The following is a 27,314-nucleotide window of genomic DNA, read 5'->3' on the forward strand; positions in this document are numbered from 1 at the left end:
CACTGTAGAGCCTCTAGTCCTGCTCACTATACCTTATCCAACCTATTAGTTCCACCACCCACACATGCAATGACATCTCCAGGTTTCAATTATGTTTCTAGAGACAATATCTCTCTCTTCATCACTCAATACCTAGGTTTACCTCCACTGTATTCACATCCTACCATACCTTTGTCTGTACTTTATACCTTGATGCTATTTTATCGCCCCCAGAAACCTCCCTTTACTCTCTGTTCCAGACGTTCTAGATGACCAATTCTTATTGCTTTTAGCCGCACCCTTATTCTACTCCTCCTATGTTCCTCTGGCGATGTAGAGGTGAATCCAGGCCCTGCAGTGCCTAGCTCCACTCATATTCCCCAGGCGCTCTCTTTTGATGACTTCTGTAACCGTAATAGCCTTGGTTTCATGCATGTTAACATTAGAAGCCTCCTCCCTAAGTTTGTTCTATTCACTGCTTTAGCACACTCTGCCAACCCGGATGTTCTATCTGTGTCTGAATCCTGGCTTAGGAAGACCACCAAAAATTCAGAAATGTTAATTCCAAACTACAACATTTTCAGACAAGATAGAACTGCCAAAGGGGGCGGTGTTGCAATCTACTGCAAAGATAGCCTGCAGAGTTCTGTCCTACTATCCAGGTCTGTACCCAAACAATTTGAACTTCTACTTTTAAAAATCCACCTCTCTAAAAACAAGTCTCTCACCGTTGCCGCCTGCTATAGACCACCCTCTGCCCCCAGCTGTGCTCTGGACACCATATGTGAACTGATTGCCCCCCATCTATCTTCAGAGCTCGTGCTGCTAGGCGACCTAAACTGGAACATGCTTAACACCCCAGCCATCCTACAATCTAAACTTGATGCCCTCAATCTCACACAAATTATAAATGAACCTACCAGGTACCTCCCCAAAGCCTTAAACACAGGCACCCTCATAGATATCATCCTAACCAACTTCCCCTCTAAATACACCTCTGCTGTCTTCAACCAAGATCTCAGCGATCACTGCCTCATTGCCTGCATCCGTAATGGGTCAGCGGTCAAACAACCTCCACTCATCACTGTAAAACGCTCCCTTCAGCGAGCAGGCCTTTCTAATCGACCTGGCCGGGGTATCCTGGAAGGATATTGATCTCATCCCGTCAGTAGAGGATGCCTGGATATTTTTTTTAAATGCCTTCCTAACCATCTTAAATAAACATGCCCCATTCAAGAAATTTAGAACCAGATATAGCCCATGGTTCTCCCCAGACCTGACTGCCCTTAACCAACACAAAAACATCCTATGGCGTTCTGCATTAGCATCGAACAGCCCCCGTGATATGCAGCTGTTCATGGAAGCTAGAAACCATTATACACAGGCAGTTAGAAAAGCCAAGGCTAGCTTTTTCAAGAAGAAATTTGCTTCCTGCAACACTAACTAAAAAAAGTTCTGGGACACTGTAAAGTCTATGGAGAATAAGAACACCTCCTCTCAGCTGCCCACTGCACTGAAGATAGGAAACACTGTCACCACTGATAAATCCACCATAATTGAGAATTTCAATAAGCATTTTTCTACGGCTGGCCATGCTTTCCACCTGGCTACTCCTACCCCGGTCAGCAGCACTGCACCCCCAACAGCAACTCGCCCAAGCCTTCCCCATTTCTCCTTCTCCCAAATCCATTCAGCTGATGTTCTGAAAGAGCTGCAAAATCTGGACCCCTACAAATCAGCCGGGCTAGACAATCTGGACCCTTTCCTTCTAAAATTATCTGCCGAAATTGTTGCCACCCCTATTACTAGCCTGTTCAACCTCTCTTTCGTGTCGTCTCAGATTCCCAAAGATTGGAAAGCAGCTGCGGTCATCCCCCTCTTCAAAGGGGGGGACACTCTTGACCCAAACTGCTACAGACCTATATCTATCCTACCATGCCTTTCTAAGGTCTTCGAAAGCCAAGTCAACAAACAGATTACCGACCATTTCGAATCTCACCATACCTTCTCTGCAATGCAATCTAGTTTCAGAGCTGGTCATGGGTGCACCTCAGCCACACTCAAGGTCCTAAACGATATCTTAACCGCCATCGATAAGAAACATTACTGTGCAGCCGTATTCATTGATCTGGCCAAGGCTTTCGACTCTGTCAATCACCACATCGGCAGACTCGACAGCCTTGGTTTCTCAAATTATTGCCTCGCCTGGTTCACCAACTACTTCTCTGATAGAGTTCAGTGTGTCAAATCGGAGGGTCTGCTGTCCGGACCTATGGCAGTCTATGGGGGTGCCACAGGGTTCAATTCTTGGACCGACTCTTCTCTGTATACATCAATGAGGTCGCTCTTGCTGCTGGTGAGTCTCTGATCCACCTCTACGCAGACGACACCATTCTATATACTTCCGGCCCTTCTTTGGACACTGTGTTAACAACCCTCCAGGCAAGCTTCAATGCCATACAACTCTCCTTCCGTGGCCCCCAATTGCTCTTAAATACAAGTAAAACTAAATGCATGCTCTTCAACCGATCGCTACCTGCACCTACCCGCCTGTCCAACATCACTACTCTGGACGGCCGACTTAGAATACGTGGACAACTACAAATACTTAGGTGTCTGGTTAGACTGTAAACTCTCCTTCCAGACCCATATCAAAACATCTCCAATCCAAAGTTAAATCTAGAATCGGCTTCTTATTTCACAACAAAGCATCCTTCACTCATGCTACCAAACATACCCTTGTAAAACTGACCATCCTACAAATCCTCGACTTTGGCGATGTAATTTACAAAATAGCCTCCAATACCCTACTCAACAAATTGGATGCAGTCTATCACAGTGCAATCCGTTTTGTCACCAAAGCCCCATATACTACCCACCATTGCGACCTATACGCTCTCGTTGGCTGACCCTCGCTTCATACTCGTCGCCAAACCCACTGGCTCCATGTCATCTACAAGACCCTGCTAGGTAAAGTCCCCCCTTATCTCAGCTCGCTGGTCACCATAGCATCTCCCACCTGTAGCACACGCTCCAGCAGGTATATCTCTCTAGTCACCCCCAAAACCAATTCTTTCTTTGACTGCCTCTCCTTCCAGTTCTCTGCTGCCAATGACTGGAACGAACTACAAAAATCTCTGAAACTGGAAACACGCATCTCCCTCACTAGCTTTAAGCACTAACTGTCAGAGCAGCTCACAGATTACTGCACCTGTACATAGCCCACCTATAATTTAGCCCAAACAACTACCTCTTTCCCAACTGTATTTAATGTATTTATTTTGCTCCTTTGCACCCCATTATTTTTATTTCTACTTTGCACATTCTTCCATTGCAAAACTACCATTCCAGTGTTTTACTTGCTATATTGTATTTACTTTGCCACCATGGCCTTTTATGCCTTTACCTCCATTCTCACCTCATTTGCTCACATTGTATATAGACTTGTTTATACTGTATGTTTGTTTTACTCTATGTGTAACTCTGTGTCGTATCTGTCGAACTGCTTTGCTTTATCTTGGCCAGGTCGCAATTGTAAACGAGAACTTGTTCTCAACTTGCCTACCTGGTTAAATAAAGGTAAAATAAATAAATACATTGCGGATGTGTTGTCATTCTCAATGATGTAAAAACAGACGACTTTTGCTTGCTGTTTGAGGGGAAGAAAATATTACTTTGAGAAGCTCTACGGCGGATTAGTGGTGTTGCGTTAATTCAATCGGAAATACTATCAAATCCCCAAAATGGGCATGTTTATATGCCTATATTTGTGCGCAGGCCAGGTTGCCGACAGGCCTAATCAGGTGCACGTCCTAACGCAATATTGACTGGAGCGCTCCAAACAAAAGACAATTAATAAATTGACAATTCACAAATGGAATTAAATAAATAAAAACTTTAGTATAGGTTGTGCTCTCTGCAAACAACATTCCACTCAATGAGTGGTAAAAGACTGGAATAATAATATATTGAATGCATTAACAGAAATTAGCAAAACAAACATTGTAGATTAGAAATAATAGGAATTAACAGTAAATGTACTAATGGTGAAATGTAATGGGGAACTGATTGAGACTGACAGTCAAATGCAAACACGTCACACAAATTAACTTATGAAACAATGAATGTGCACAAATTGGCAGGAGAGAGTGCATTCTGCAGAGAGGGGTGCATTGGGCATCTTAGCCACACTCCCCTTCTTGGACTTCGCCATCCCCGCGGTCTCCGCAATCGATTAGTACACTGAGATCGTCGTCATCGAATAATAATATATAATAATAATAATAATATATGCCATTTGGCAGATGCTTTTATCCAAAGCGACTTACAGTCATGTGTGCATACATTCTACGTATGGGTGGTCCCGGGAATCGAACCCACTACCCTGGCGTTACAAGCGCCATGCTCTACCAACTGAGCTACAGAAGGACCACAAGAATAAGACTGGTGTCCCGTGTGTTATGAAAAATATATACACATTTGCTTCTGCTCGATTAAAACAAATCTAGCTCGACCAACAGCCTATTGAACAAACAACCGGCCAGTCGACTAATTGGAGTCAGCAGTAAACGTAAAACATACAACTTGAATTCTAAGTGCTGACAGTGGGTTCAGTCTGATGCAAAATGTACTTTGGGTCTGTTCTGCAAACAAAACCGTTTAAATACACTGCATAATTCAGTACTGGCAATCTTTTCCAGAGCAATTTATGTAGTGCCCAGTGTGTATTTACCAGAACAGCTGTGACCGGTGAGCGATAAAATGGCCAAGCATCCAGAGGAGAGAAAGAGATTGAGGGAGTGACTCAGCACATTTTGTGGTGGCCCTAACAAACATTGACAGTGTGTTCTGTGATAAAACATTAACATATTGACGATGCAAGTAAAAACAATGTTAATTTTATTAAAGGTCACCCATTAGCCTTTTTTTTTTTTTTTTACCTTCTGATCAACCATTAACAAGTGAGAAATATCAGATAAAGCAATAAGGAAGAGCTTTAAGGTGAGCTTGAGGAAACAACCCATTAGTAGAATAACAGGTCCTGTACATATTTTTGTGTTTCACCATTCAAAGGACATATTGCAAATGTGTGTATGGTCCATCAACATCACCAAAGTTAATTTAAATGACTAATTTAGCACTTGATAGTCCACACTGACTGAATGACGAGGCAACTGGTCTAGAGGCATGGATCCTTCGTAGAGTACTACTTAATAGCTTTTGAACTTCCATTGCCAATTCAATGATATCCTAAAACGTATAGCCAACTTTAGAGGCTAGAAAAATACTGGTCATATAACAAAGAGAACTTCATGTCAGACTTTTGAATGTTGTACACCGGCCTGCCCAAGAAAGAACCTTGCCACCACTTCCTGTGAACAATTCCTTACCAATTAGATCCAGCTCCACCACATTGCAATTCACGTTCAGTTCCTTGAACAGATCCTTCACCTGAAAGCAAAACAAATAAACTGCTTGAATCCCGTTTTATCTTCGCTGGATTAACTACCCATCATTTAACGTTACTTAATTCTGTCAGAAGCTAGCAAGTAACCGGCAACTACTAACGAGCTAGCAAGGTAGGTAGATAAAAAGTAAAAACAATTATTTTGGACTTACTTTCACACAAAACGGACAGTGGCTTTTACTGAATACCAACACATGGTTTGAATCAATAAGCTCCTGTATCCGAGCTTTTAGTTGATTCCTCCCAGTGTCATTGTCGATGGGAGGCATTGTTGGACTATTTTCGCCTGGCTTGCCTCCTGGCAAGCTTGAACGTATGCGAAAAATGGGAAAGAGCGGAGCGAAACTCCCTCCAACACGCAACCTAGTTGTTAAACGATGACCCAGCAAGTCCGATATCTCAAGTCGTTGCGAATCACAGATCGATAGAAACTACCTTGCTAGCTAGATATAATTCCAACAGGTCAACTTTTGCCCTCATGTCGTTTCAGCGCCCGCCCGGTATATCAACCCCGCGAAATGTCTTGCGTAAATGTTGTTTAGGGTCAGAGAGGAAGAGGCGAAGCGAGAGGGTTTACCCCGCCCCAAATCTGTCCACGATAAGCAGATCATTCATTATTAAGCAAGTGATGAGTTTTTGTAGGGGGGAGGGCGACAATGAGAGTGTCGAATTTAGTCAATATAAACATGTATAGCCATTTTCGTAATGGTTAGGTTGTTACGAGTGTACTGTTTATATCGGAGTTTGACAGCACACCGTTTCCGCTCTGTGGACAACGAATCATTGTGTTAAGGCGGAGACACAAGCATCTCGTCATTATATACAGTATCTCTGGTAAAGTCTCTGGTTTAGGGGGGGTGAGTATGTCTGTTTACGTGCCTGAATGTATACTAACAATTGTTTCAAACTCTACCCGAAAGAAATATATTTATATATGATCAAACCACATTATATGATTAAATTGATGAAGCAGTGAAATTGATATTGACAATCCACGTGATATTAATCAGAATGTATAACATTGTTGGATGACGCGGACCAACAGGCAATATTTTCAGACAGCTACAACGTTACTTTTGGCAGGGTCCGTGCTATCTTGAATCGTTAAGACATTATATATATGTTTTTATTCGACCTTTATTTAACTAGGCAAGTCAGTAAACAAAAAAAATCTTATTTATAATGACGTCCCTAGCCCATTGAAATTTAAATGTAAAATGGTTGAATGAAGGATTTGGGTTAGGTAAGGATTATAGTTAAGGTTTAGCGCAGGGTCCCGAGAACCGAGTTTGGGTAAAGCGGGGTTAAGGTCTAGTGTAGGGACGTCCCAAGGATCCCGCATAGCACTGAACCGTTTGACAGCATTCCTTCTGAGTCAGAGATGAAAAGTCCCACTCCCTCATTTGTTCTCTTTAATTGAAGGCAATGCACTAAGTACACCAGACCCAGCTGCGTTGGTAACTATGGGAGAGCCACCCCTTAAAATAGACAGGAACTGACCATTTGTTTCAATGGAAAACGGCCAGAGTGAACTATCTTAATTTATCCACCTTTTTTGTCTGAGGCGCTCCAATGAAAAGTCCTGTGATTGCCACAAGCAACATTCTTGAGGGGGAAAGCACACAAAAAAGACATACATGTATCTATTTGGATCTATCCATCTACATATATTTCCACATTTAAAAAGTATTAGCTACTTAGTATAAAAAAAATAAAAAAATTCTCAAAGACTACAATAAACTTGACTTTTCTGGATTTGTGCTTTTATTAGGCTACATATAATGGTTGTTGCATCTAATGTTATGTTATTGTTCAAAGTCATAATCAATTACAAATAAGAAATGCATTACTCAGTCCCAATGTTTTGGCTCATAGCACCATCTGTTGGAAAACAAGTGTACATTTAGATTTTATTTGGATCCCCATTAGCCAATACAAATGTCAACAACTACTCTTCCTGGGGTCCGACCAGGGCCGGGTTACCGAATGGGCAAGTTCAGGGGCCCCCCAACCCCAAAATAAGTATAAAATGTTATTTTCCTAAGCATGCCTTCTAGACATGGCTGTAGCTAGATACTGTCTGCCACCTTACCAGGTACATTTGTATGGCCTGGTCAAAGGTTGAGGGTTATGCCATATTTCTTTCTATTAGGCTAGATATTGTTCTAAATCTAATCTCTGTGCCTATGACCTAGAAATGCCTCGGACGTGATGAAAACAAGCCCATATTCCCCCATGGTGAAATTCCCCTTTAAAATATAAATAAATAACATACACAATGCATAAAGTGACACAAAAGAAAGCCAATTTGCAATTGTATTTAAATGTATGAGAGACCGTGTCGGAAAATACATACAGTATTTACTTTTACTTTTACATACACTGAAACCCCAAAAAGTGTCTTAAACATCAATATTCAGACTAAAGAAAACTTGTTTCACTGTAAAATGCATTCTGTATATCATAACACTTATATTGCGTTTACAGCCACCAAACACCAGATCTCAGCTTAGGTGCATTACTTTTCATGGTTTCATTATACAGTGATGGTGGATTGCACTGCATTGGATTGGGTTCCTTTAACTAATGGTAGGATTGTATCTGGCACAGAAACTGGATTATTTGCGTTCAACCATTGGCGGGGCTGTTTCTGGAACTGCATATTGCAATAGAATGATATGAAATAGAATAAGTTCTGACACTTAACTATTGTTTGACTCTTTCAACATGATACTGAAAAAAGCTATCAATAACCAAAAATATGAGCTTGTTTTACTCCAATGTTTTGTGTGACACACACAAAGTGGTCACAGTTTGCGTGATGAGAAACAATATTTGTTACTTTTGAGCATTCCACTGTGGGTTATTATTGTGGTCCTCCATGTTTTACATCGACTTACATGTACAGTGCCTTGGGTATTCAGACCCGTTGACTTTTTCCACATTTTGTTAAATTACAGCAATATTCTAAAAACGATCATCCTCAGCAATCTACACACAATACCCCATAATGACAAAGTGAAAACAGGCTTTTAGAAATGTTTGCACATTTATAAAAAATACAAAATCAGAGAAAAACATATTTAGGTACATTTCATTGATTGGACATGATTTGGAAAGGTACACACCTGTCTATATAAGGTCCCACAGTTGACATTGTACGTCAGAGCAAAAACCAAGCCATGAGGTCGAGGAATTGTCCGTAGCGCTCCGAGACAGGATTGTGTCGAGGAACAGATCTGGGGAAGGGTACCAAAACATTTCTGCAGCATTGAAGGTCCCCAAGAACACATTGGCCTCCATCATTCTTAACTGGAAGAAGTTTGGAACCACCAAGACTCTTCCTAGAGCTTACCGCCCAGCCAAACTGAGCAATCGGGGGAGAAGTGCCTTGGTCAGGGGGGTGACCAAGATCCCGATGGTCACTCTGACAGAGCTCCAGAGTTCATCTGTGGAGATGGGAGAACCTTCCAGAAGGAAAAACATCTCTGCAGCACTCCACCAATCAGGCCTTTATGTTAGAGTGGCCAGACGGAAGCCACTCCTCAGTAAAAGGCACATGACAGCCCGCTTGAAGTTTGCAAAAAGGCACCTAAAGACTCTCAAACCATGAGAAACAAGATACTCTAGTCTGATGAAACCAAGACTGAACTCTTTGGATTGAATGTCAAGCGTCATGTCTGGAGGAAACTTGGCACCATCTCGGTGAAGCATGGTGGTGGCAGCATCATCATGCTGTTGGGATGTTTTTCAGTGGCATGGACTGGGAGACCAGTCAGGATCGAGGCAAAGATGTACAGAACAAAGTACAGAGAGAGATCCTTGATGAAAACCTGCTCCAGAGCGCTCAGATTGTAATGGCGCCGACAGAGAGGGCTGCCTCGCATCTCGCTCTTTGGGAACTTTGCAGTATTTTGTTTTTTATGTATTATTTCTTACATTGTTAGCCCAGAAATGTTTTTGTGTTATTACATACAGCCGGGAAGAGCTATTGGATATCAGAGTGACAGTAATTCACCAGCACTACAACCAGGAATACGACTGTCCCGAAGTGGATCCTTTGTTCGCACCCCGATTTAACCGATTCCAGAAGCTGACCCAAAACAATGATGGCAAAGGTACTCAGAGCGGTCTTCTAGTCCGACTTAGGAGATGCGCACACCACCCACAACTTCCGAGTATATTACTCGCAAACGTTCAGTCACTGGATAATAAATCTGACCATTACTCCCTTCCTATAGGCAGAAACTCAAACAGGAAGTACCTGTGCTAAGGACTATCCAACACTGGTCTGACCCATCGTAATCCGTGTTTCACGCGGACTGGGATAAGTTCTGGGTAGCTTCAGAGAATAACATCGATGTATATACTGACACGGTGACTGAGTTTATCAGGAAGTGTATAGGAGATGTTGTACCCAATGTGACTAATAAAAAATACCCTAACCAGAAACCGTGGATAGATGGCCACATTTGCGCAAAACTGAAAGCATGAACCATGGCAAGGTGATTGGGAATATGGCAGAATAGAAACAGTGTAGTTATTCCCTCCGCATGGCAATCAAACAGGCAAAACGTCAGTATAGAGACAAAGTGGAGTCGCAATTCAGTGGCTCAGACACGAGACGTATGTGGCAGGGTCTACAGACAATCACAGATTTCAAAAGGAAAACCAGCCATGGCGTGGACACCGACGTCTTGCTTCCGGATAAGCTAAACACCTTATTCACCCCCTCTGCGTTCTGAGTGCATGTGCAGACCAGCTAGCTGGTGTGTATACGGACATATTCAATTTCTCCCTATCCCACTCTGCTGTCCCCACATGCTTCAAAAGCAAAAGTAACTGAACTAAATTACTATCGCCCTGTAGCACTCACTTCTGTCATCATGAAGTGCTTTGAGAGGCTAGTCAAGGATCCTATCACCGGGGCCTCCAGAGTGGTGCAGTGGTCTAAGAAACTACATCGCAGTGCCAGCTGTGCCACTAGAGATCCTGGTTTGAGTCCAGGCTCTGTCACAGCCGGCCGCGACCGGGAGACCCGTGGGGCGGCACACAATTGGCCCAGCGTCGTCCGGGTTAGGGACGACGCTCTAGCGCGATGGGCGGGCTGGCGCATGGACGCTGACACAGTCGCCAGGTGTACAATGTTTCCTCCGACACATTGGTGTAGGTGGAGGACACACGACTCTCGACCTTCGACTCTCTCGAGTCCGTACGGGAGTTGCGGCGATGAGACGGGACTGTAACTACCAATTGCATACCATGAAATTGGGGGAGAAAAATATCAAATAAAATTAATACCTGTCACCCTAGACCCACTTCAATTTGCTTAACGCCATAACATAACAATTTGTAGATGTCAGCCCTCATGAAGACACTGTCATGGAAGAGTCATACACACACACACACACACCTACACACACACACACCTACACACACACACACCTACACACACACACATCTACACACACACACACACACACACACACACGTCTACACACACACGTCTACACACGTCTACACACACACACGTCTACACACGTCTAAACACACACACACGTCTAAACACACACACACACACGTCTACACACACACACACGCACACACATCTACACACACACACCTACACACACACACACATCTACACACACACCTACACACACACATCTACACACACGTCTACACACACACACACACACACATCTACACACACACACACACGTCTACACACACGTCTACACACACACACACACACACACGTCTACACACACACACACACGTCTACACACACACACACACACACACACACACACACACACACACGTATACACACACACACACACACGTCTACACACACACACACACACACATCTACACACACACACACACACACACATCTACACACACACATCTACACACACACACCTACACACACACACACACATCTACACACACACACACACACACACACATCTACACACACATACCTACACACACACACACATCTACACACACACACACACACCTACACACACATCTACACACACACACACACACACACACACACACACACACACACACACACACACACACACACACACACACATCTACACACACACACACACATCTACACACACACACCTACACACACACACCTACACACACACACACATCTACACACACACACACATCTACACACACACACCTACACACACACATCTACACACACACACACATCTACACACACACCTACACACACACACACACACACACCTACACACACACACACACACACACACCTACACACACACCTACACACACACACACCTACACACACACACACACACACACACACACACACACACACACACACACACACACCTACACACACACACCTACACACACACACACACACACACACACACACACACATCTACACACACACCTACACACACACACACACACATCTACACACACACACACATCTACACACACACCTACACACACACATCTACACACACACACATCTACACACACATCTACACACACACACACACACACACACACACGTCTACACACACACGTCTACACACACACACACACACACACATCTACACACACACACCTACACACACACACACACACATCTACAAACACACACCTACACACACACATCTACACACATCTACACACACACACGCGTCTACACACACACACGTCTACACACACACACACACCTACACACCTACACACACACACACACACACACACACACACACACACACACACACACACACATCACACACACACACACACACACACACACACATCTACACACACATCCACACACACACACACACACACACATCCACACACACACCCACACACACACACACACACACACACACACACACACACACATCTACACACACACACACACATCCACACACACACATCACACACACACACACACACACACACACACACACACACACACACACACACACACACACACACACACACACACACACACACACATCTACACACACACACACACATCTACACACACATCTACGACACACACACATCTACACACACGTCTACACACACACACACACACGTCTACACACACACACGTCTACACACACACACCTACACACACACACCTACACACACACACCTACACACAAACACGTCTTGTCTACACACACACACACACACACACATGTCTACACACACACACCTACACACACCTACACACACACACATCCACACACACACACACACACACACACACACACACACACACACACACACACACACACACACACACACACACATCTACACACACACACCTACACACACACCACCACACACACACACACACACACACACACATCTACACACACACCTACACACACACACACATCTACACACACACACCTACACACACACACATCTACACCTACACACCTACACACACACACACACACACATCTACACACACACACACCTACACACACACACACCTACACACACACACACACACACCTACACACACACACACACACCTACACACACACACACACACACACACACACACCTACACACACACACACACACACACACACACATCTACACACACACACACACACACACATCTACACACACACACACCTACACACACACACACATCTACACACACACCTACACACACACACATCTACACCTACACACCTACACACACACACACATCTACACACACACACACACACACACACACACACACACACACACACACACACACACCTACACACACACACACACACACACACCCACACACACACACACACACACACACACACACACACACACACACACACACACACACACACATCACACACACACACACATCTACACACACACACCTACACACACACACACATCTACACACACACACACATCTACACACACACCTACACACACACATCTACACACACACACATCTACACACACACATCTACACACACGTACACACACACACACACACATACACACACACACGCCTACACACACACACACACACACACACATCTACACACACACACCTACACACACACACACACACATCTACAAACACACACCTACACACACACATCTACACACATCTACACACATCTACACACACACACACGTCTACACACACACACACACGTCACACACACACACACACGACACACACACACACACACCTACACACACACACACACACACACACACACACACACACACACACACACACACACACACACACACACATCTACACACACACACACACTCCACACACACATCACACACACACACACACACACACACACACACACACACACACACACACACACACACACACACATCTACGCACACACACACATCTACACACACGTTACACACACACACACACACACGTCTACACACACACACACATCTACACACACACACGTCTACACACATCTACACACACCTACACACAAACACGCTCTACACACACACATCTACACACACACACGTCTACACACACACCTACACATCTACACACACACACCTACACACACACACACACATCTACACACACATCTACACGCACACACATCTACACACACACACCTACACACACACATCTACACACACACACACACATCTACACACACGTCTACACACACACACACACACACACACACACACACACACACACACACACACACACACACACACACACACACACACACACATCTACACACACGTCTACACACACACACACACACACACGTCTACACACACACACACACACGTCTACACACACACACACACACACACATGAAATTACACTCACACACACACATCTACGCACACACAGGCACACACAGGGTCTACACACACACAGTCTACACACACACACCTACACACACAAAAGATCTACACACACATACCTACACACACACACGTCGGCACACACACACACATCTACACACACACACACGATTACAACACACACACCTACACACACACACACATCTACACACACATCTACACACACACACATCTACACACACACACACATCTACACACACACACACACACATCTACACACACACACACATCTACACATCTACACACACACACACACACACACACACACGTACACACACACACACACACACACCTACACACACACACACACACGTCTACACACACACACACACCTACACACACACACATCTACACACACACACACACACACACACACACACACACACACACACACACACACACACCTACACACACATCTACACACACATCTACACACACACACACATCTACACACACACACATCTACACACACACACACGTCTACACACACACCATCTACACAAACACACACGTCTACACACACACACGTCTACACACACACACGTCTACACACACACACGTCTACACACACACACACACACACACACACACACACACACACACATCTACACACACACACACACACACACACACACACACACACACACACACACACACACACACACACACACCTACACATCTACACACACACACACATCTACACACACACACATCTACACACACACACACACACACACACACACACACACACACACACACACACACACACACACACACACACACACACACACACACACACACACACACATCGGGTCCTACGGGTCCTTCTGTAGCTCAGTTGGTAGAGCATGGCGCTTGTAACGCCAGGGTAGTGGGTTCGATTCCCAGGACCACCCATACGTAGAATGTATGCACACATGACTGTAAGTCGCTTTGGATAAAAGCGCCTGCTAAATGGCATATATTTTATTTTATTATTTTTTTTAGTCATGTGAAAGCTATGCAAGTGGGATGGAGGACGGCAGCTGGAGGAAAGAGATGTTAGCCCTCATGAAGACCCTGTCGTGGAAGACTATGGAAGTGGGGTGGATTCACCCACTGCCTGGAATGGCAGGGGCATCAGCAATGAATAATGAATCAGACCTTGACAGAATCCCAGAGGGCACATCATTGGCCGTAGACCTGGCTGCTTTGACCAGTGAGTTCAATCTGAAGCACAATTATGTGGATAAGCTACTGAAACTATTGCAAAGCCATGGCCATCCACAAGTGACATCCACTGCCCGTACTCTCGTCAAAACTCCTCGAGAAGTGGCCTGTCCATTTTCCCAACAGTACTGACCTGTGGACTGAAAAGGCAGACTAACTTTGTGTTCCTAGAGGACACGTGGCTGACCTAGATGAGATCTTGACGAATGGCCTGGACTACAGAGGGAGGAACATCAAAATAACAGTCCAATGCTTTGTGTGTGATACTCCAGAAAAATCCATGGTCAAGAACCCCAAATGTTACACAGGGGGACTGGTTCAAACCGATTGACATACCAGGAGACAACTAACCTAACCTTGCGCACAAATGCATAACTCCACGCTCAAACACAGCCAGAGAACCATCACGGCAACACACCACTGTCTGACCTCCCGGTTGACAAGGTGCTGTGTTTCCCCATCGATTACATACACCAGGCCTGCCTAGTGGTCACCAAAAAACTCCAGGTGACCGACCTGGTGTAGAGGGGAGAAAGGGATGAGAATCTCTGCCAGTCTGGTGCGGGAGGTGAGCAGCTGGTTCCTACAGTTGAGGTCGTCGATCCACTCAATCATTGCCCGCACCCCCCGAGGCCTCTATGAGTTTGAGAAATGGAAGGCAAGAGTTCTGCCAGTTTCTCTTGTACACAGGGAAACTGGTGCCTAAGGCTGTCCTCAGAGAAGGACCTTCCTACCATCCTTTCTTGACCTTCAGTGTTGCAGTTGGGTTGCAACACTAGTACCAACACTGGTACAGCAGCATCACCACTATGCTCACAACCTGCTGCAGTACTTTGTTGAAAAAGGACGTGAACTTCACGGGGCCACCTTCCTTGTCTACAAAACGCATATCATGCTGCACAGCAGATGGTGTCAGATTTGGTGGCCTGGACAATTGCAGTGCTTTCATGTTTGAAAACCACCTGCAGACAATCAAGAAGATTGTGCGATCAGGAAAGAGTCCGATGGCTCAAATAGCCAACAGACTGGAGGAGAGTCTGACCAGGCCAATTGAACAGCCAAAAAAATGAACCACAAAAAAGAGCAAGGACCAGGCCTACCTGTTGGAAGATGGAGAGAGCTGTGAGCTTGTGGAGGTAGTTGGAAAGGTGCTGTTCCACCATCCAGAACCTCGGCTATTGGACCCATGCACCTGGCACCAGAGATTAAATTAATTAATGGTATTTTAACCTTTTATTTGAGTTTTATTTTAACCTGGAACTTAGATACTAGTAAGAGTGACAATGACTGTGAAATTGTTCATCTACTTTGAAGACCCAAATTGTCCAAAACATGTTACTGTACCAAAAGTATGTGGACATCTGCTCGTTAAACATCTCATTTGAAAGTCATGCAAAAGGGTCCCCCTTTTGCTGCTATAACAGCCTCTACTCTTCTGGGAAAACTTTCCACTAAATGTTGGAACATTGCTGCAGGGGCTTTCTTCCATTCAGCCACAAGAGCGTTCGTGAGGTCAGGCAGTCGGCGTTCCAATTCCATCCCAAAGGTGTTCGATGGCGTTGAGGTCAGGGCTCTGTGCAGGCCAGTCAAGTTCTTCCACACCAATTTCAACAAACCATTTCTGTATGGACCTTGCTTTATGCACGGGGGCATCGTCATGCTGAAACGGGAAAGGGCCTTCCCCAAACTCAGTCCTTCTCAAGTAGTGGGGCGCGCCCCCCTGGTGCGGCTCGGAGCGATGCCAGGCGCGTGTGACCCCGGGGAACATGCTTTTTTTTGACACAGGGAGTAGATTTTTTTTACAGAGCAGGAGACATGAAGTGCAGATAACAAACCCTTAAGAGACACCATGGAAAAATATTTAACAGGGAAGAAAAGAAAGGCGGGGAGAGACGGAGATCATGAGACAAACGTAAGTCTCCCGAAAGCTAAGACGAGGAAATATGACAAAGCGTATGTAGCGCTTGGCTTCACTGTGACTACGGTGGGAGACGAGGAAAGACCGGTATGTTTACTGTGTCTAAAAAATGTTGGCAGCGGACAGCATGAAGCCAAATAAAAATAAAAGTGAAAACGTGCCGAATATTGGCAACAATCGTCCCGCTTTGTGAATGCTATTTCAGTAAACCAGCGAGCACTGTTAGCATCATATAAGGTGGCGTACCAAATTGCTCAGTGCAACAAAAAAAACACTCCCATAGCAGAGGAGCTGACACTGCCTGCAGCATTAGACCTGGTCTCTGTCCTGCTGGATGATGCAAGTGCTGCAAAAATAAAAACTATCCCTCTGTCCAATGACACTGTCGCCAGACGTATAAATGACATTGCTAACGGTCTTAAAGAACAGCTGGTAGATAAACTCAAAGACAAACGTTTTGCCTTACAGTTCGATGAAGCAACTGACAGCAACAAAGACGGTTTGTTTATCGCTTATGTACGTCTTGACATGACAAACTCCCTGTGTGAGGATCTACTTTTTTGTAAATATCTCAGAGCCACAGCTGAAGAGCTATTCAAAATGCTGGACTGCTTCCTGACTGAGAATGGGCTAAAGTGGGAGAACTGCATTGGTGTTTGCAGTGATGGTGCACAGACCATGGCAGGAATGAGAAAAGGACTTTGGGCACTCATCAAGAAGGCCTCACCTAATGCTGAGTGGACACACTGTGTTATACACAGAGAAGCACTGGCATCAAGGCACCTTTCCTCTGAATTAAGTGAGGTTATGACTGACATTGTAGGTGTAGTCAATTTTATAAAGACCAGACCACCAAAAACAAGAGTCTTCTCTGCTATCTGTGAGGAGATGGGAGCTGAACATCAAGCTGTGCTGTTTCACGAAGAAAAGTCTTGTCCCGAGTTGTTGAGCTCAGAGAGCAGATAAGAATGTTTTCGGGGGAGGAGCACAAGTATGACCTCGCAGAAAAATTTTGTGATGAGAACTTCCTGGCAAAATTGGCCTACCTGAGTGACATATTTGGAAAGCTAAATGAACTAAATCTACAGCTTCAAGGGAAAGATAAACACCTCCCTCAGGTCACAGACCAGATCAGCTCTTTCACTCGAAAGCTTGCAATGTGGGGCAGGCGACTTGACGAAGGAAATACTGATTCATTCGAGAACCTGCATGAATTTGTTGACACTACTGACTATGATGCCACCTCAGTGATTCCATATATTAAGGAGCACATTTCATCACTGATGGGATTCTTTAAAAAGTACTTCCCTGAAAACAGTTCCCAATATGACTGAGTGAGAGATCCTTTCAATGTACCAGCTCCAACTGGTTTCGGCTCTGCAGAGGGCCAGTTCATTGATATGAGGTCTGACTACACATTGAGACTGAGGTTCACATCACAGACACTGAGTGAATTCTGGCTGAGTGTAGAGAGGCAGTATCCACTCTTAGGGCAGAGGGCCATGGGCATTCTTCTTCATTTTGCAACATCTTATCTTTGTGAGACTGGCGTCTCTGCTGTTGCTGCACTGAAGACCAAGTACAGGTCCCAGCTAAACATTGAGCAGGAGCTGAGAGTTGAAGTATCATACTTCAAACCCCGCTTCGAAAAGCTGTGCTCTGCAAAACGTGCTCATTGTAGCCATTAATCCTGACTTCCTCATTTTGATTTTTTTTTTTAAATCAGCACAAATTGTTTTATTCATTTTTGTTTTATAGGTCAAAGTGTTTCATATATTGTGCTCCTGAGTTAATGTTGCTGGTCAATTCAATTTGAATTTATTATTATTTATTGATTATATTTCATTTAATTTTTCAGTATCAAATGGTCAAAATGTTTACAGTTTAAATAAGAGTTGAATTTTTAATTTCAGGCAAATTGATTCACTTTAAGTCTTTTCTGTTACAGACTAAAAAACAATGTTAATAAAGTTATTCTTTGTTGTAAGTTGATCTATATTTCTTTCTTTTTCTTTTCTTTAATGTTAATAAGGATACAATGTTAAGCAGAGGTGTACTTATAACAATTGTAAAGACAAATGATACTATTTACAGTCGCGGCGGAGAGTTGGGGGGCGCAAAATGTTTACTTCTTCCTAGGGGGGCGTAACAGAAAATAATTGAGAAGCACTGCCCAAACTGTTGCCACAAAGTTGAAAACAGAATAGTCTAATGCCATTGTATGCTGTAGCGTTAAGATTTCCCTTTGCTGAAACTAAGGGGCCTAGCCCGAACCATGAAAAAACAGCCCCAGATCATTATTCCTCCTCAACTAAACTTTAAAGTTGACAGTATGGATTGGGGCAGGCAATGTTCTTCTGGCATCCACCTAATCCAGATTGGTCCATTGGACTGCCAGATGGTGAAGCGTGATTCCTCACCCCAGAGAACGCGCTTCCACTGTTCTAGAGTCCAATTTTACGCGCTTCAGCACAAAGCAGTCCCGTTATGTGAGCTTGTGTGTGGCCTACCACTTCGAGCTGAGCCGTTGTTGCTCCTAAATGTCCTAAATGACAGCTCTAGCAGGGCAGAAATGTTGTTGGAAAGGTGGCATCTTATGACCGTGCCACATTGAAAGTCACTGAGCTATTCAGTAAGGCCATTCTGTTACCAATGTTTGTCTATGGAGATTGCTTGACTGTGTGCTCAATGTTATAGCCCAGTGTCCCTGCTCATCTGCGTGAACATGCTGGAAGGAGGCATGAGGACTGCAGATGTGGCCAGGGCAGTAAATTTCAATGTCTGTACTGTGAGACGCCTAAGACAGCGCTGCAGGGAGACAGGACGGACAGCTGATCGTCCTCGCAGTGGTAGACCACGTGTAATAACACCTGCACAGGATCGGTACATCCGAACATCACACCAGCGTGACAGGTACAGAATGGCAACAACAACTGCCCGCATTACACCAGGAAAGCACAATCCCACCATCAGTGCTCAGACTGTCCTCAATAGGCTGAGAGAGGCTGGACTGAGGGCTTGTAGGCCTGTTATAAGGCAGGTCCTCACTAGACATGACCGGCAACAACATCGCCTATCTCAATCGCACTCCACACTGCCCTTTCCCACCTGGACAAAAGGAACACCTATGTGAGAATGCTATTCATTGACTACAGCTCAGCGTTCAACATCATATTTCCCACAAAGCTCATCACTAAGCTAAGGACCCTGGGACTAAACACCTCCCTCTGCAACTGGATCCTGGACTTCCTGACAGTCCACCCCCAGGTGTTAAGGGTAGGCAACAACATGTCTGCCCCTGATCCCCAACACTGGGGCCCAGTGAAGAGGGCATGACAAAACCTTTTCCCATTCGGGAGACTGAAAAGATTTGGCATGAGTCCCTAGATCCTCACAAAGTTCTACAGCTGCGCCATCGAGAGCATCCTGACCAGTTGCATCACCGTCTGGTATGGCAACTGCTCGGCATCTGGCCGTAAGGCGCTACAGAGGGTAGTGCGTATGGCCCAGTACATCACTGGGGCCAAGCTTCCTGCCATCCAGGACACAGTGTCAGAGGAAAGCCCATAAAATTGTCAGAGACTCCAGTCACCCAAGTCATAGACTGTTTTCTCTGCTAGCGCACGACAATCGGTACCAGAGCGCCAAGTCTAGGACCAAAAGGCTCCTTAAGCTTCTACCCCCAAGCCATAAGACTGCTGAACAATTAATCAAATGGCCACCGGACTATTACATTGCCCCCCCCCCCCCTCCATTTGTTTGTACACTGCTGCTACTCGCTGTTTATTATCTATGCAGTGTGGCACTGGTAACCCTTGTATATAAGCCTCATTATTGTTATGTGATTGTGTTACTTTTTATCATTTAAAAAAATATATATATATATTTGGTAAATATTTTCTTAACTCTTCTTGAACTACACTGTTGGTTAAGGGCTTGTAAGTAAGTATTTCACGGTAAGGTCTACACTTGTTGTATTCGGCGCATGTGACAAATAAAGTTTGATTTAATTGGCAAAAGATACCAAAGATGGTGGATAAATGAAGATGGGTCATTTAGGCGGTTTACCATTGAAAAAAAATGGTCAGTTCCAGTATACTTAATAACTGAATACAGTACTTCAGCAGTACTGTATCATTTTAATAATTTTTAGTCAATAAGATTCCTGCTACGTAAGCTTAACTTTCTGAACATTCGAGACGTGTAGTCCACTTGTCATTCCAATCCCCTTGCATTAGCGTAGCCTCTTCTGTAGCCTGTCAACTATGTGTCTGTCTATCCCTGTTCTCTCCTCTCTGCACAGACCATACAAACGCTCCACACCGCGTGGCCGCGACCACCCTAATCTGGTGGTCCCAGCGCGTACGACCCACGTGGAGTTCCAGGTCTCCGGTAGCCTCTGGAACTGCCGATCTGCGGCCAACAAGGCAGAGTTCATCTCAGCCTATGCCTCCCTCCAGTCCTCGACTTCTTGGCACTGACGGAAACATGGATCACCACAGATAACACTGCTACTCCTACTGCCCTCTCCTCGTCCGCCCACGTGTTCTCGCACACCCCGAGAGCTTCTGGTCAGCGGGGTGGTGGCACCGGGATCCTCATCTCTCCCAAGTGGTCTTTCTCTCTTTCTCCCCTTACCCATCTGTCTATCGCCTCCTTTGAATTCCATGCTGTCACAGTTACCAGCCCTTTCAAGCTTAACATCCTTATCATTTATCGCCCTCCAGGTTCCCTTGGAGAGTTCATCAATGAGCTTGATGCCTTGATAAGCTCCTTTCCTGAGGACGGCTCACCTCTCACAGTTCTGGGCGACTTTAACCTCCCCACGTCTACCTTTGACTCATTCCTCTCTGCCTCCTTCTTTCCACTCCTCCCCTCTTTTGACCTCACCCTCTCACCTTCCCCCTACTCACAAGGCAGGCAATACGCTTGACCTCATCTTTACTAGATGCTGTTCTTCCACTAACCTCATTGCAACTCCCTCCAAGTCTCCGACCACTACCTTGTATCCTTTTCCCTCTCGCTCTCATCCAACACTTCCCACACTGCCCCTACTCGGATGGTATCGCGCCGTCCCAACCTTCGCTCTCTCTCCCCGCTACTCTCTCCTCTTCCATCCTATCATCTCTTCCCTCTGCTCAAACTTTCTCCAACCTATCTCCTGATTCTGCCTCCTCAACCCTCCTCTCCTCCCTTTCTGCATCCTTTGACTCTCTATGTCCCCTATCCTCCAGGCCGGCTCGGTCCTCCCCTCCCGCTCCGTGGCTCGACGACTCATTGCGAGCTCACAGAACAGGGCTCCGGGCAGCCGAGCGGAAATGGAGGAAAACTCGCCTCCCTGCGGACCTGGCATCCTTTCACTCCCTCCTCTCTACATTTTCCTCCTCTGTCTCTGCTGCTAAAGCCACTTTCTACCATTCTAAATTCCAAGCATCTGCCTCTAACCCTAGGAAGCTCTTTGCCACCTTCTCCTCCCTCCTGAATCCCCCCCCCCCCTCCTCCCTCTCTGCAGATGACTTCGTCAACCATTTTGAAAAGAAGGTCGACGACATCCGATCCTCGTTTGCTAAGTCAAACGACACCGCTGGTTCTGCTCACACTGCCCTACCCTATGCTCTGACCTCTTTCTCCCTCTCTCTCCAGATGAAATCTCGCGTCTTGTGACGGCCGGCCGCCCAACAACCTGCCCGCTTGACCCTATCCCCTCCTCTCTTCTCCAGACCATTTCCGGAGACCTTCTCCCTTACCTCACCTCGCTCATCAACTCATCCCTGACCGCTGGCTACGTCCCTTCCGTCTTCAAGAGAGCGAGAGTTGCACCCCTTCTGAAAAAACCTACACTCGATCCCTCCGATGTCAACAACTACAGACCAGTATCCCTTCTCTCTTTTCTCTCCAAAACTCTTGAGCGTGCCGTCCTTGGCCAGCTCTACCGCTATCTCTCTCAGAATGACCTTCTTGATCCAAATCAGTCAGGTTTCAAGACTAGTTATTCAACTGAGACTGCTCTTCTCTGTATCACGGAGGCGCTCCGCACTGCTAAAGCTAACTCTCTCTCCTCTGCTCTCATCCTTCTAGACCTATCGGCTGCCTTCGATACTGTGAACCATCAGATCCTCCTCTCCACCCTCTCCGAGTTGGGCATCTCCGGCGCGGCCCACGCTTGGATTGCGTCCTACCTGACAGGTCGCTCCTACCAGGTGGCGTGGCGAGAATCTGTCTCCTCACCACGCGCTCTCACCACTGGTGTCCCCCAGGGCTCTGTTCTAGGCCCTCTCTTATTCTCGCTATACACCAAGTCACTTGGCTCTGTCATAACCTCACATGGTCTCTCCTATCATTGCTATGCAGACGACACACAATTAATCTTCTCCTTTCCCCCTTCTGATGACCAGGTGGCGAATCGCATCTCTGCATGTCTGGCAGACATATCAGTGTGGATGATGGATCACCACCTCAAGCTGAACCTCAGCAAGACGGAGCTCCTCTTCCTCCCGGGGAAGGACTGCCCGTTCCATGATCTCGCCATCACGGTTGACAACTCCATTGTGTCCTCCTCCCAGAGCGCTAAGAACCTTGGCGTGATCCTGGACAACACCCTGTCGTTCTCAACTAACATCAAGGCGGTGTCCCGTTCCTGTAGGTTCATGCTCTACAACATCCGCAGAGTACGACCCTGACTCACACAGGAAGCGGCGCAGGTCCTAATCCAGGCACTTGTCATCTCCCGTCTTGATTACTGCAACTCGCTGTTGGCTGGGCTCCCTGCCTGTGCCATTAAACCCCTACAACTCATCCAGAACGCCGCAGCCCGTCTGGTGTTCAACCTTCCCAAGTTCTCTCACGTCACCCCGCTCCTCCGCTCTCTCCACTGGCTTCCAGTTGAAGCTCGCATCCGCTACAAGACCATGGTGCTTGCCTACGGAGCTGTGAGGGGAACGGCACCTCAGTACCTCCAGGCTCTGATCAGGCCCTACACCCAAACAAGGGCACTGTGTTCATCCACCTCTGGCCTGCTCGCCTCCCTACCACTGAGGAAGTACAGTTCCCGCTCAGCCCAGTCAAAACTGTTCGCTGCTCTGGCCCCCCAATGGTGGAACAAACTCCCTCACGACGCCAGGACAGCGGAGTCAATCACCACCTTCCGGAGACACCTGAAACCCCACCTCTTCAAGGAATACCTAGGATAGGGTAAGTAATCCTTCTCACCCCCTAAAAAGATTTAGATGCACTATTGTAAAGTGGCTGTTCCACTGGATGTCATAAGGTGTATGCACCAATTTGTAAGTCGCTCTGGATAAGAGCGTCTGCTAAATGACTTAAATGTAAATGTAATGTAAATGTAATATATCTCCCATAGACACCAATGCAATAGCAGTTGGGTCTGGTCTTAGATCATTGACTTTCATAGAACCAGAAGAAAATAAATACAGAAAACATTGAATGGCTATCCATCTATTTATCCACATCATTTGATGCTGCCTGCCGCTCTTTACAGCAAAATGTAACAAAAAATTAAGGTATCATATTTCTCAGGTGAGTATTCACAGAGGAAGAGGCAAATGGCGAAGGTTGATTCTACCCTGAGTCTGACCATGCAGAACAAGTAAGGAGGTTTTGTATGGGGGGCAATGAGTGTCGAATTTGTTCAAGATAAAAGTGAATTCCAACAGTATTTTGAGTGTGAGGAGTATTTTGAGGTGAGGAATATTTTATTAAATTTAAGTTTTATAAATGGTAGGTTGTTACGAGTATATTGATGTTTTCTACAAAAGATAATTGGCCAGATTCGTCTGACAGGGTTTTCCAAACTTGGTCCTGGGGGCCCCATAGGGTGTGTCACGATCGTCGTAAGGAGCGGACCAAAATGCAGCGTGGTATGTGTTCATGACGATTTTTTAATTAAAGAAAGCACTGAATACTGAATGCAAACTGTGCAAACCAATAAACGAATCACGACCGTGCAGCTATAATGAGACCTGTGCTGACACAAGCAACTAACATAGACAACCACCCACAACCCGAAATGACAAAACAGGCTACCTAAATATGGCTCCCAATCAGAGACAACGACTAACACCTGCCTCTGATTGAGAACCATATCAGGCCAAACACAGAAACAGACAAACTAGACATCCAACATAGAATGCCCACTCAGATCACACCCTGACCAAACAAAACATAGAAACATACAAAGCAAACTATGGTCAGGGTGTGACAGGGTGCACGTTTTGGTTTTTGCCCTAGCACTACACAGCTGATCCAAATAATCAACTAATCATCGAGCTTTGATTATTTGAATCAGCTGTGTAGTGCTCGGCCAAAAATATAAACGTGCACCCATTGGGGTCCCAGCACAGAGTTTTGGAAAGACGGGGCTAGATTATTCCCTCCCACCTGCCTTTCGCGGATACGCATTTACATGGTTATAGCGGACAATCATCTTGTCAATATAATAAATCACCTTTTGTATTCATCCTGCAATCTACCTTGACGATGGTATGATTAACATGATGAGTTAAGTGTAGGCTTTATCCTGTGGAAGCGATTTCTTGAATATTGTGCAAAATAAAATACTAATTTAAACACTCATTACAAAGACCACCTCCCGGCCGCAGGGTCATTTACTGACTCGTTTACAAGTTTCAACAAGAGGGTGGAACATGTGTTTCATGAAGTCTATCGACTGATTTTGAGGAAAGCTAGTGTCCGTTTAACTGCAAGACAACCTTTTTTAACACGGCCGACACAAATGTTACATGGGTATAGCAAAGTCATGTGTGTGTGAGAGAGAGAGAGAGAGAGAGAGTCCTGTCTGACATTGGTAAAGACTCTTCTGCTCTCCACCCCTAAGTACTTCAACAAGGATATAAGCACCAGAGCAGTGTTTTCACAAGAGGAAGCAGTAGCAGACCAGAGTGAGAGAAGAAACTATGACAGAGAACAAGATGGGGCAAAACATTGGGGCTGGGGCTGGAATTCTTGCCAAACGAGTACAAAAGTCATTGAATCGCGCACAGGAAAAGGTAAGCAACAAGTTAGTGAACCGTGATATCTCTATGTTATCCTGAAATCAAGATTGCCACAATTCATTAGGCTACTCTACAACTACGAGCTTAGTCATTCGGGCTACTTGGAACTTAATGACGCTTAACTGTTGTTGGCCAGGGCCCGGTTTCCCAAAAAGCATCTTCAGGCTAAGTTCATTGTTAGAACCATAAGATGAACATAGTTTTAAGATGCTTTGGGAAACCAGGTTCTGTTTATGTATTTTGGTCAGTGTGGAGGAACCTACTCTGAAAGGAGTTTACCAAGCTACCAATTAGTTCACACCAAAAGCAGTTAATTTACACTAAAGCTACCACTACAAAAAAATATATAGTTTACTTAACTAAAGTTACTGTGAAAAGGTAGTTCACTACATCCAAACTACTTTGTGAAAAATGATCATATATAGATCAGAACTATCAGACTATAAATTGCAAGAACAGATCAATTTGGGGTCATATGTTAACAGAATGTGTGATTTATCCCATTAAACACAATAATTTTGTTTCAAGTGAGAATTAGGCAGGTTTGATGCCGACAAATAAAGGAAATTATTGCCAACTTCACACTCGTATTTTCTTTTCTTTTTGCAAAAGAAAGTTGTGTGTAGTTCCAGTAGGAAAAAAAGTTATTAACTACTGAAAACACTACCTACATTTGAATTTAGTTGAATTACCACCAAGCTACTGCAAAATGTAGTTAAATTATTAGTTGAACTACATGATATTGGTAACAGTAGGCCTAAGTTGTCCACTTAGCTGACTG

At 45.2% G+C, this 27,314-nt stretch overlaps 3 protein-coding genes across 9 annotated transcripts in view; 1 reads left to right on the forward strand and 2 right to left on the reverse strand.

Annotated features, from left to right (window-relative positions):
• Window positions 1-5,990, reverse strand: part of LOC118388975 (thioredoxin reductase 1, cytoplasmic-like) — a 33,381-nt gene extending 27,391 nt beyond the window's left edge. Inside the window, exons 1-2 of the mRNA XM_035778622.1 lie at window positions 5,599-5,990; window positions 5,370-5,430 (exon numbers count right to left, since the gene is read on the reverse strand). Coding sequence (XP_035634515.1) covers window positions 5,370-5,430; window positions 5,599-5,715 — 178 coding nt within the window. The 5' untranslated portion in view covers window positions 5,716-5,990. The remainder of the gene's footprint in view (window positions 1-5,369; window positions 5,431-5,598) is intronic.
• Window positions 5,991-8,932: 2,942 nt separating this feature from the next.
• LOC118388983 (histone deacetylase 7-like) overlaps window positions 8,933-27,314 on the reverse strand; it is a 266,283-nt gene continuing 247,901 nt past the window's right edge. The window contains exon 26 of the transcript XR_008144664.1: window positions 8,933-8,957. The gene's annotated coding sequence lies outside the window, so the exon portion shown is untranslated. The remainder of the gene's footprint in view (window positions 8,958-27,314) is intronic.
• Window positions 26,359-27,314, forward strand: part of LOC118388976 (bridging integrator 2-like) — a 33,148-nt gene continuing 32,192 nt past the window's right edge. For 5 of the 7 annotated variants that reach the window (XR_008144665.1, XR_008144668.1, XR_008144666.1 and 2 more), the window contains exon 1: window positions 26,363-26,527. Coding sequence is in view for 2 of the 7 variants with exons in the window: in XM_035778623.2 (XP_035634516.1) it covers window positions 26,435-26,527 (93 nt within the window). In the remaining 5 variants the exon portion in view is untranslated. Of the gene's footprint in view, window positions 26,528-27,314 lie in introns of all 7 variants that reach the window. The other 2 variants (XR_008144669.1, XM_035778625.2) reach the window with 2 other exon arrangements.

The sequence above is a fragment of the Oncorhynchus keta genome, chromosome 10 (assembly GCF_023373465.1).
Source record: "Oncorhynchus keta strain PuntledgeMale-10-30-2019 chromosome 10, Oket_V2, whole genome shotgun sequence".
Lineage (NCBI taxonomy): Eukaryota > Metazoa > Chordata > Actinopteri > Salmoniformes > Salmonidae > Oncorhynchus > Oncorhynchus keta.